General features: G+C 38.6%; 1 protein-coding gene across 1 annotated transcript; it reads left to right on the top strand.

The window, feature by feature from the left end:
- Positions 1-1,655: 1,655 nt before the first annotated feature.
- Positions 1,656-11,786, top strand: LOC149011884 (O-fucosyltransferase family protein). The gene is made up of 10 exons (XM_089161481.1): positions 1,656-2,277; positions 2,392-2,954; positions 7,061-7,186; positions 7,284-7,356; positions 7,468-7,538; positions 7,632-7,720; positions 8,072-8,204; positions 8,752-8,984; positions 10,445-10,921; positions 11,484-11,786. Exons 2-10 carry the CDS (start codon positions 2,484-2,486, stop codon positions 11,686-11,688), a joined length of 1,878 nt encoding a protein of 625 aa, XP_089017607.1. The 5' UTR covers positions 1,656-2,277; positions 2,392-2,483; the 3' UTR covers positions 11,689-11,786.
- Positions 11,787-12,123: the final 337 nt, after the last annotated feature.

The raw sequence follows: 12,123 nt of genomic DNA, 5'->3' as shown, positions 1-12,123 counted from the left end.
AACTGTTCAAGACGAGAATTTTGAGCTCAAATCCTGTTTGGGTTTAGCGGTTTCATGCCATCAAAGAATGAACACACCCAAGACACATTGTGAAGAATGGATTATTTCACTCCATGGGACGTCTACAACATTGGGCTAGTGTTTGGTGTTTGGATCCTGATAATGTGAAAGTGCTCAATCATCCTCTTCCTTATCTGTGGGCATTTATCGAGACAATAACTAATGTATGAATTACACATGCCATCAGCAAGAGTAGAATTCAAGACTTTTTCGCTAAGATGTGATGGTCTCACCAATCAAGCAATCCTGCGTTTTGTTTTAATGTGAGGATCAGACAAGTCAACTAGATTAAAATTGGATTAATATTTGATAAGCAAGTAGCATTGAAGAAAAATCTTCTTTAATAGAATAGTCTTGCAATGTGGGATTCAGAGTTCAACACTTAGAAAGATACGACATGTAACATCTTTTAGAACTCTTAGGGCACATTTGATAACGTTCTTAAAAAACGTTTATGGTGTTCTTCTGTTCTTTGGGAACGGAAGAATGGGTTAGAGGGGTCTGATAAAACGGTTCGTTCTTCTGTTCTTTAAGAACGGACCAGTCAGAAAAGTGTTCTAAAGAACGCTTTTTGCAGAACATAAAAAAGATGTTTTTATCAAAGAACAGATACGGAAGTGATAAAATTAGTTCAAATTGAAGCCTTAGAACAAATTTATCAAACACCAACTTATTTTTTCAATAAAAATAAAAAAACACACACTAACATATTAAATTTTAGTGTTTTAAAAATATTTTCAGAATGGATTTATCAAACGCTCATTTTCAAGTAAAAAACGGTCTTTTAGCACACAAACATTAAAAAACGGTTTTGCATAAGAACTGGTTTCTCAGAACGGAAACGTTACCAAACGCATACTTAAAGACTCTTGAATGAAGTTTCATCCACTGAAAATTAATACAGCTAACTTTTTTTTTTTTTGGGGTAAACCACACTTTATTCACACGAAGTATGCGCTTACAACTCCAACTCCTGGGACAGCAAATCCATGAGTCAGGGAGAGTTCATAAGCCACAAACACCTAGAACCAAAAGAAAGACCACTACGGACCAACGCATCCGCAACCAAGTTAAAGGAACGGGAAAGCCAAGAAAAAATAACAGCAAGAAGGCATAGAAAGAACTAAAATCTCATCCACAATTGGGGAGATAGAAAATGATATCAGAGTTACCCGCTTGCAACAAAAAGATGGTTGGCAACCGGCCGATTCCAGCAAATTGACTGAATTTTTGATTTGTACAGCGGAAAATTAATCCATGATAAAATTGACTGAAATTAGCCAACCATATCTTAATCTTTGATTTGTACCATAACGAACTATCGTCACAAATCACTTGCAAATGAGCACAAAGACTGGCCATCATTGTCATGGACAGCAAAGAAACAGCCGTAATCCTTTTTCTGGGTCAATATTGGTGGGCGTTACGCGTGAAGTGAGATGTTGTTCCAGTGAATTTAAAAATCAAATCCAAATAAAACAGGTAAAAATCTCAATTTTCTAAGATCGAAATCAAACTAACTTTTTGCCCATTTGATTTGATTTTAAACGATCGTTTTCACATTAACTCAATGTTCTGGTTCTACTTTTCATCGATGGTTTCTTCTGATTAGTTATTTTCACAGAAAGAAAAGACCCAACAACAGCTAGTGAGTGTGGATGACATTTCTTCCTCGAATGAAGTCTTTGATGCGTCACAGCTTCACTGGGGCATTACGTCGAGCAAGTCCGATCCAATATCTGCGGAGTTCATAAATGGGAAAACTGGAAAACAAGAGAACTCGGTTGGCAATGGTACGGTGCTGAAGAGACTTTTAGCACATGCCAAGTTGAAAAATGAGGCTCCGAATATCATAATTTATTGAGATTTATTGAGATTTGTGATTGTGAAAGAAATAATATAGCATTTGACAAGATTACAGTTAAGTTTACCCTTTAAAAAAACAAAACAGAGACCACATTATCGTAAGATCTCATGAGGACGAATCATATAGGAAAGCTTACTCATCTGAAATTCTGAATCATGTCAAAAAGCGTCGTAGCCTTTCTCTTCCCTTTGTCACTTTTTGCAGATGAAAAAAAAATAATGGAACACTGAATCAATTTTTCTAGAACGAACCCGACAAAAGCTCGTTTGATCTCAGGATCTGATGAAGATTAGAGCTCCTTCGAATAAAGAAAAGCTACAAAAAATTGCAATTTGGGTTTACGCGGAGAGGTAATTTCTATCTGGGTTTAATTTAAAAAATGGATTTTTTTTTTTCTTTTCATTTTTCATAGCTTTTAGAGTTTTGAAGCTGATGGGTTTGGGTGTTTGTATTTGTTCCCTCAGTTTTCCAGAACATAAAAAGCAAAACACTTGGAGGTTGTTCTCTGTTGAACTCAACAGATCACTTCGTCTGCCATTAACACTTGCTTCGCGATATGGAATTCCACGGTAACAGTGATGGTGTCTCTCAGAGAGTCAATAGCCCAAGATTTACGGGATCCATGACACGAAGAGCTCAGTCCTTCAAAAGAAAGAATGGCAACAGCAGCAGTGGTAACAGCAACGGTAGCCAACACGAGATAGATGTCCAGATCAACTCCCCAAGATCTGAAAACCCAAATTATCCTGCTTTACATGAGGAGTTGAATTCACCGTCCGGGAGGAAGCAGACCCACAATCTGAACCAGCGAGTTCATGTAGCTGCTGCCCCTCTCTTCGGAAAGAATTGTACTGTTCTGAAGAAATCACTTGAATCTACTTTTGTTGATTTGGTATCACGGCAGAGGAGGCGGCTGAAACAGTGGATGTTCTTTCTCTTCTGTGGCTTCTGCTTTTCTTTGGCTGTTCTGAAGATATGTGCAAATGGGTGGTTTGGGGCTTCTGTTGAACCAGCAGGATCACATTTGGTTAGTCACTCAGCAACCAACACTCCAGTTATTGCTTATTTATTTATTCTTCCCCTTACCAAGCCATTTGTTTGCTTTTATTACTTAACTACAATTGTTTCTGTGTTGTTGGATGGGTTATTTAATATAACTTGATAAACAGTTGGATTGCTTTGTACTGATTTCTTGATCCTGTGAAAGTCAGGAAGTTAGTTGAACGTTGATTGCTACCTACTTTGTGAACCTAGAAGCATGTTTGACTGTGAAGTTCCAGATGAGATAAACATGCTTCTCAAAGCCATAGGACTTCCAAAGTCATAAAAATGGTTTGAAATAGCTGGTTTTAGGGTAATCAACATGAGCATCACTGTCCTTAAATCACAGTCCAGTTCATTCGCAGTCATTTTGCACTGTGGAATGGCGTAAAAAAACTCCTGCAACTAAAGCTTTGTCATCAACACAAGAATTAATATTGGGGGGAATCAGCTAACCTATTGATATTGGATGCATATTGCTTCCCACTTTACAATTGCTAGTTTCAAGTTTTTAGTGCTTAGCACAACAATTGTTGCTCTAGGTATCTTATTTTTCCATTAGTGATTACGAAGGTTTCATTTTCATTTCTCCCCTTTAACTGTCAGACGGTTGATAGTTTTTTATCACCTGAAATTGAGGTTGGGAGTTTGGTGTAGATGCGTATGAAATATGTTGTGCATCAGATTGGTTAAATTGAACTATTTCTGTTGGAGAAGCCTTCCTTTTTGTCCATTGTCCTCGTCATCTATTTTTAGAAGTTATATGGGGCTTGGAAACTATGGGAGAATGATAGCTTTCATGTGGCTTTACTCAGAACAATATGAAATCACTGATACCTAGCTGGGATATCTAGCAGTACTACTCCATCCACTACAAGCTCACAAGTAGAATGCATGGGGTGTTGGCTGGCCTTTATTTCAGTCAACAGTGAATTCCTATTCATTATGGTACATTGACTGAACTCAACAAGCTATAAATGAGAAAATAATAAATGGATTCATTTTATCACAACCATCTGTGATTTCATGAGACACTGAATGAAAATGATGTTTGGTTCACGAACATCAGGTAGGAGACGAAGGAAACCCCCTCCCCCCCCCCCCAGCCAAAGAATAAAAAAGAAGAAAAGAAAAATCCCCCCCCCCTCCCAATTGAAGTTAGGCGTAGATGAGCGGATTTGGCAGAACGGATGCTGTATAGTAGTCTTCTCAGAGCCTGTGATTAATCTATCAGAATGTGAAACAATTAGCAGTGGTGGACATCCAGCCCATACAGCCAACAAGTAGGATGACAATATTGGACCATCTGGCACCCCAGGCACAATTCATGACATTCCCATAAATTAGGTTCAGAGAACTCCAGAGATCTCACGAGATATCTCTCTTTCCATTAAGTGTGACAAGATCACGTGCATATAGCACATAGGGTCTCAATTCTTAACTCTAGAGTTGTAACTTGAGGATTGGACCTTGTAATTGAATTATGAACATGTGTAACGTATTAAACTCGTTTGCGCCTATTCTATTACATTCCTTTCCCTTTCCCCTTCTTGGGTGAACCTGTCCCATTGCCCGAATCCAGGAATGGTGATGTCTCGTCCTGACATGGGTTTTTCAGACTTCTACAGTCGCATCGGGCGATTGATAAAAGTCAAATAAATCCGTAACAAACTTCCTTCTGATTTGATGCTATTGGCAGTACAAAACTATGAGTATATGATGTGTACAGTAGGCCATTTTAAGGTCTCACTTCAGCATGTTGGTTTCAAACTTGGGGTCCGAAGTGGACCTCATGTTTACTCTTTTTCTTTTCATAAATCTGAGGTCACTGCTGTGTTCGGAAGGGCTAAAATAGGCTGATCAGAAAGTTTCAACTCCAACTGACCCTTAATATCGTTCGAGTTGGAAGAAAAATTCCACCAACTCAGCACAATCTCAATTCAACTCTCTTTCTTGAGTTGGCAAGATGGGCCTGACATTGAGATATTGAACCATGCCATAAAGGCCTCATTGTGCCACTGTGGGACGAAGAGTCTAGCTTAACCCTTTGAAACTGGATGAGTTGAGTGGAAATTATTTCGTATAGGAATCTCGGCATCTGCAGATGAGTGATCTGCCTTGTTGGGAGGTTTGCATTTTCATAATTTAATGGAAGCAACTAATAATATTTGAAAACTCATCATTGAAACTTTCTTGCAACTATTGATTGCTGATGAATGGATTAAAATAGTGACTATCTTCTTCTTCCCTTTCTCTTGGGGGCGGAGGTGATGGAGTATTATTCTCCCTTTAATGAAATTTGCTTTATTTACCGACTCTTCCCCCTCCCAAAACCAAACAGAATGGAAAGGGAGAAAGATTGATGGTTATGACAAATGATTGGTCGATAATGGAAAACTGGAACAGGGTGCAGCAATTCAATTGTGCTTCAAGAGTTCCAACAACTCAGCCTTGTCACAACTAACGTGGAATGGCTACATGGATCCGCTCAAGCTAAAATAGAGAAGACTGATATCTATACAAAGGGAATCAGGAGTGAGTGGGCTGGAGAATAAAAATAAAGAAATGAAACAGGGAAAGTGAGAAATGGAAAATAGTAGTAAGAACTCCGGATCTCAGGACAGCATCAGCTACATGGTTTTGGCAACGTGAATCTTTGCCCTCGATAGGCTCTGTCTATGGTCACATTTGGCATAAGACCTAGACTATGCATGGCATTCTTCACAACCTCATTTGTGATCACTTTAGGCCTACCTTTAGGACTTTTAGCTTTTGTAATCAGAATCAGATCACTTCTCCCTACTGGGGAGCCTCTAGTTCTCCATTGCACCACCCAACCACTGCAGATGACATTATTGGAGGTTGCTGATAGGGGCAACTCCCTTATCAGCTCTATTATGTTTGGTCCCCACTTTATCCTTCCTAGTTTTGCTACACGTCCATCTTAACATTCTCATCTCTACATATAGCTTTGCAATATTGGACTTCTTAATGCCCTACATTTCCCCCAATGCATTATAGCAGGTTGGGCAACAATGTTGTAGAACCATTTTTAAAAGCTTTAAAGGAGTGTGCTGGTCATGAAGTATTTCAGTTGCCCCTCTCCATGTTATCCATCCCACATTAATTCTTTGTGAGACATCATTCTTATGTCATCTTCTACTTACATGATAGACCAAAATATCTGAAATGGGCTCTTCTTTTAGTTTTCATGTCATCATCCATCGTTGTGTAACTAAAGTTACAAATCATATATTCCTTTGATCTACTAATTGTAAAGCCTCTTAATTCCAAGGTCATTCTCCTCATGTCTAACTTAGCTGTATTCACTACCTTTGTCACATCCACCAAAATGATACCATCAGAGAATGCATTCAAGATTCAAAGTGAATTCTCACAAGTCCAGGCCTAGATACAGACTAGTTCCCATTTTGCATCTGCCATTCGGACTAGTGGCTGCACTAAATAATGAAAGAACAGAGGTCAAAATTTTGAGCGAGGAACTGATACCTTACTCTTGAAAGAAGATAAAGCCCCAGATAATGAAATGGCAAAGTGTTATTTGTGAGGCTGTTTTCTCATAGTTGGGAGTCTTGGGACTCGGGATTAGTTTACTTCTTATTTGATCAACTTTTGTTGTGTATTCGGCTGTGCTTTGTATATTTTCAGTATTCGTCTTGTTATTATTTAGTGGAATAGTTTTGTTTTATTTGTTTCTAATTTTTAATTGGACTGTCTTTTGATACTCGAAAAGCCTTGGGCACAATAATTAATTTTCCAATGATTTTGTTGTATTGTCAAGATCCAGTGGCCAAGGGTGTACCGACGATGAGTTGAGTCAAGTATGTTGGTCCCCATGAGTCAGGAAAGCAGTCCAAACCACGCCTCTGCCTCCTATCTTTATCAGAAAAAAGCATGATTGTACTTTGATCTGTTCATTAAGTATTGATCATGTTGACTTCTTATCCTTTCTTTGTGGTTCTTGTCTTCATGTTTGTTACATACTTTTTTAACTTTTTTCCTTGGAGACAGGGGAAGTGGGGTGTTATCTCCATGTTTTGCTTTACCTAATTCCTTAAGCTTTACGTTCAGGATTTGTCTGACACCCACATCATTGGTCAAGCTGAGCAACATGCACATACAGAGGGTGAAATTGATATTGAACGACCCCTAATAAAGACATCTAGAGTAGTTGACTACCAAAATGGAATACTTGAAGTAAGTCATGGATGTAAATTATGATGCATTCTGTGTTTCCTTGGTCACCTTGAAAGTGCATCAATGGCTTGATTCATTGTATTCCTTTCTCTTTCAGAACTCTGATATTTGGTCCAAGCCAGACAGTCTGAATTTCACTCAGTGCATTGACCTGCCAAAGGGTCACAAAAGTAAGGAACCATAAGTTAGATCTTTATCAATCTTTACCCATTCTTTTCGATATGATTCTAATGTTCCCTCTTTCTCTTTGTTTATCCTGCTCTGCCTTTTCCTTTTTGCAGAGCTGGATGCTAAGACAAATGGCTATCTTCTTGTAAATGCAAATGGAGGCTTGAATCAGATGAGATTTGGGGTCTGTTTTTCTCTATTCTGATTGTTCAAGTTGGAATCTTGTACAATGTTAGTAGCAGCTATTTACTGATCAGTAAATATTTTCTAAGTGCAGATATGTGATATGGTTGCTGTTGCTAAGATCATCAAGGCGACACTTGTCCTACCTTCACTTGATCACACTTCCTACTGGGCTGATCAAAGGTTACTTCTTGACTTCTCTTGGGTTTGATTCAGTTATTAAATCTACTTGAAAATAGCTTCCTTTTTTTAAGGCCAGCCTTTTCCCCAGTTAATTCAAAATCTTGCCGCAGACCGGCGGCTGACAAAATCCATTCCATGTTTTGTGCTAGTCGCTTATTAAGGACTCATGTTTTCCTGTGACTTCTGTTTTGTGTATTGTCAGAGTTGGCTTTTGTAGCTTTTTGTTTTAATATTATTGAAATCTGTACTGGATGCTGGTCAAATACAATTCCCTGAAAAGTGGAAGATTTTCGGGTTCATAGTTCTTGTCTAGAGTAAACCTAATTTGATTGTTCATTCTTTTTTTTACAGTGGCTTCAAGGACCTTTTTGACTGGGGGCATTTCATAGAGACACTGAAAGATGATGTCCACATTGTCGAGGCATTACCACCTGACTATGCTGGAATTGAACCTTTCACAAAGACCCCAATATCCTGGTCCAAGGTAAATTCATTTATTTGAATTTATGTTATAAATTTTAAGATTTTCTTTCCCTTTCTATCCACAATTTGTTGTTAGACACAATTAGTCAATGGATCAGCACTTTGAGGGGCTTTCCTGAAACTTTTTTAATGATAGTCCTATATTTTTCTTTCAAAAAAAATGGAAAATTCCACCTCCCCCCCCCCCCAACCAGGGGACTCTGCTCGTGCGGAAACTTTTGGTACCTGTTTCACCCTTCCAGTCCTATATTTTTTCTTTTGGGGGGGGGGGGGGGGGGGAAGGGGAATTCTGTTTGATGCCCAATGAAATTACATACAATATTCTAAAAAAGTTCACTAACCATCTGATGATGCGATTCTAGGGTAATAGGGTTCCCCCATGTAGGAGGTTTGTGATCAACCTCAATCCATGATCACATACACTGATGAAAAAATTGGTGTAGGTAGGTGATAAAACAATGTTGCATTCAGTGCCACCACTCATCCTGTATGTTCATCTTCTTGTTATTTTCTCTGAGAGACAACATAATTGAGTGTGTTTTGTTCAGGTCAGTTATTATAAATCAGAGATCCTCCCACTTCTGAAGCAACACAAAGTTTTGTACTTCACGCATACTGATTCGCGACTTGCCAATAATGGAATCTCAAATTCCATACAAAAGTTGAGGTGCCGTGTGGACTATAGGGCATTGAAATATTCCGGCCCAATTGAAGAACTTGGGAACACTTTGGTTTCGAGGATGCGAGCGAGTGGAAGCCCTTATGTAGCTCTCCATTTGAGGTAAGTTATGATAGGCTGCTTACCTTGGAGCTTTTTGAGGCTACAATGTATGTTTACATGTGTAATTTATTAGTCACACTGGCAGTTGGGCCCAAATTAGACCTGAACAGGAGTCATCAAACTAGACACATACTTTATTTCAGGTTTGCATGTTTATTGCCTGTCTGGGCAATCTGACTTAGCTTTAACCTGATTGTGTGTGTATTACCTATAATAACATTCATATTTCTGTTAAAGCATGAAAAGAATTGAAGCTGTTGGCACAGCAGTTGTGATGTTGCAGGTACATTGACCAGGCTTGGTGGCTCTAATCCAAAATAGCACGACTAGTCTGATGCAACCTTATCCAACTGAAAGTTGGATTAGCCTTAATTAGAGAGAAATATTGAGGCAGTTGAGATCATTGTGTACCTTTGCTGTAGGCAGTTGATTCTTGTATTTCTGACATGTGAGTGCAGGATCCAATAGTTCACGGTCAAGGTTTTTTTATGTTGGATTTTGGACCACAAGCTGACCTGGTCTGGTGTTGAGTTGATTGTCTTAGTTGATACAATCATATGAGTTTGAATTGCTAATAAGTAGGTTTGGTTTTGAAGTCAAGTCAAGGGTTTTATCCTTTTTTTTCTCTTTCTGATGCACATGGGGTAACTCGGGGTTCTGAACTCGGAATGGGATGAAATTCGTCACGTTGATTTGAAAACTGCTCGTGAGAAAGACTCACTGCGTTGCGGTGGCATACATCGTTTTATTGCATTTTGAGGTCATTTTTATGTTTTCAGTGGTATTTTCAAAATTTTTGCTTGTTAGACACTTTAAGAAACAGAGTTTTCTCCATTATCAATCCAATCTCCTATTTGGCCTTGATTCTTTGTCGTTTGGCATCATTTTTGTTTGGTAAATGTTATATTTAGGACTAAGCAATATTTGCAGATTAGTTAGATAACACATACCTGCCCATTGAAGTATTTCAAGGCAGGTTACCTCACCTGTCACAAATAAATTCCCAGGTTAGTTTTCATTTTGAGAACAGTATTTCAATCAACAATCCAAGAGTAAGATTGGTCTAGTGAGTGATGTAGGTCCCCAGGCCAAGAAAGAAATCAGTGTGCATGGAAAATAATAAAAAATTTTGATAAGATTATAAATTTTTGGCAAACTTAGAAGTATGCTCTTCCAACCTCTGGTCTACTGGGACAAAAAGTAACAAATGGCTCCAAGATCAAGGAATTCCAATTTCTGATGGTTAGTGTTTCTAAAATGTCTATCACTTCGGGGAAAATGTACCTGGATTAAATTTTCTGTACTTGACAATGAATTTCTAAAGGAGTCTCTCTGCGCATGTTGTTCAGCATATTCACTAAGAGTTGTATCCTACTTGCTTGAGTATGACCAAAAAGTATATTCTTGTACGACATTGAAGATCATGTGCTCACTCTGGCCTCTTTGCTTTTCTGTGTAAGGTATGAGAAGGATATGCTGGCATTTACTGGCTGCAGTCATAATTTGACAGTAGAGGAAGATGAGGAGCTCAGGAAAATGCGTTACGAAGTTAGTCATTGGAAGGAGAAGGAGATTGATGGGTCCGAAAGAAGGAAGCTTGGGGGTTGCCCGTTGACTCCAAGGGAAACCTCCCTTTTGCTTAGAGCTTTGGGTTTTCCATCAAACACCAGGATTTATTTGGTGGCTGGGGAAGCTTATGGGGAGGGAAGCATGGAATACCTCACTGATGATTTCCCAAACATCTTCTCCCATTCTACTCTTTCTATGGAAGAGGAGTTGAATCCTTTTAGAAATCACCAAAACATGCTTGCGGGTTTGGACTACGTTGTTGCTCTTCAGAGTGATGTTTTTGTGTACTCCTATGATGGGAATATGGCAAAGGCTGTGCAAGGTCATAGACGGTTTGAGGGCTTCAAGAAAACCATCAGCCCAGACAGGTATATGTCTTTTCAACCTTTTCCATTCCCCTATGTTCTACTCATTTCAATTGGGTAGCTGTGTAATATCTTTTCAACCTTTTGTTGATTTTTGATACATAAAATATCTTTTATTATTATATTTTTTTTGGATGATAGAATATATTTTATTTAATTATTAATAACAACTAAAAAGCAGAAGATATTTTAGCCATTTGCATCAAGCTCAAACTCCTTTTTGCATGCATGCTCGACCGGAAGCCCACTATAACAAGAGGTAGTGATATTTTACTCCCATGAACTGAAAATCCCTAGACATAGTTGATCTAGGCTGTGAATTGCTGTGCACCACTTACCAGTATCTTTGAGGTGTAGCTAGAATTTACCACTGAATGGTTGGTTGCCATTTTAGAGAGGATATATTTATTGCATGTAATGTGTAGTGTATTTGAAACTAAATTATGTTTATTCACAATCATTCTCTCTTTTTGGACTAGTACAAGTGGTTTATGTTGATGCTTTTCTCATTTCCTGTTTGTATAGTAAGCTTTTTGTAGATATCTAACTTCTGTGACCAATGCAGGCAGCATTTTGTGAAACTTGTTGATGATCTTGATGAAGGAAAAATTTCTTGGAAGAAATTTAGTTCAAAAGTGAAAAAGCTTCACAAAGATCGACATGGGGGTCCTTATCTTAGGGAGCCTGGAGAGTTCCCTAAGCTGGAGGAAAGCTTCTACGCAAACCCTCTTCCAGGATGCATTTGTGAACAATCACATCACGAAATGTAAGAGCTCATGTTGTTATGGATGTCGATCTTCTCTCAAGGCAGGAACCCATCAAAGCCAAGCAAAGCTGCAAGGGTTGTTGGCGTGGTTGCATATATATATTTTCAGTGTGGGGAGGTGTCCTTCCAGAAAGAATATTGCCATGCATTTGGAAATCATCTAAAGGAAGCTTGAATGGAACCAAGAGGTGGATGGGTGCATTGATTACTTCCAAAAAGATGGACATGATATACTAACTAAAGCTGAAGTTTCAGAAACTTCAGAACAGCATCGAGCAATTACATGGGGTAGGTGTTTTGCATTGTAAAATCCTGTTTATGTTTCTTGGATAATATTCTTTGGGTATACACCGATGGGGCCTGTGTATCATTCCATCTTCTTGTAATGAGAAGAAGATAGAAGTGGAAAATGATCACTTCTGCACTGCCTTAGAAACGA

Source organism: Hakea prostrata, chromosome 7 (assembly GCF_041222555.1).
Source record: "Hakea prostrata isolate BN-2017 chromosome 7, UWA_Hpros_2, whole genome shotgun sequence".
NCBI lineage: Eukaryota > Viridiplantae > Streptophyta > Magnoliopsida > Proteales > Proteaceae > Hakea > Hakea prostrata.
This window is presented reverse-complemented; position numbering and strand designations above follow the sequence as displayed.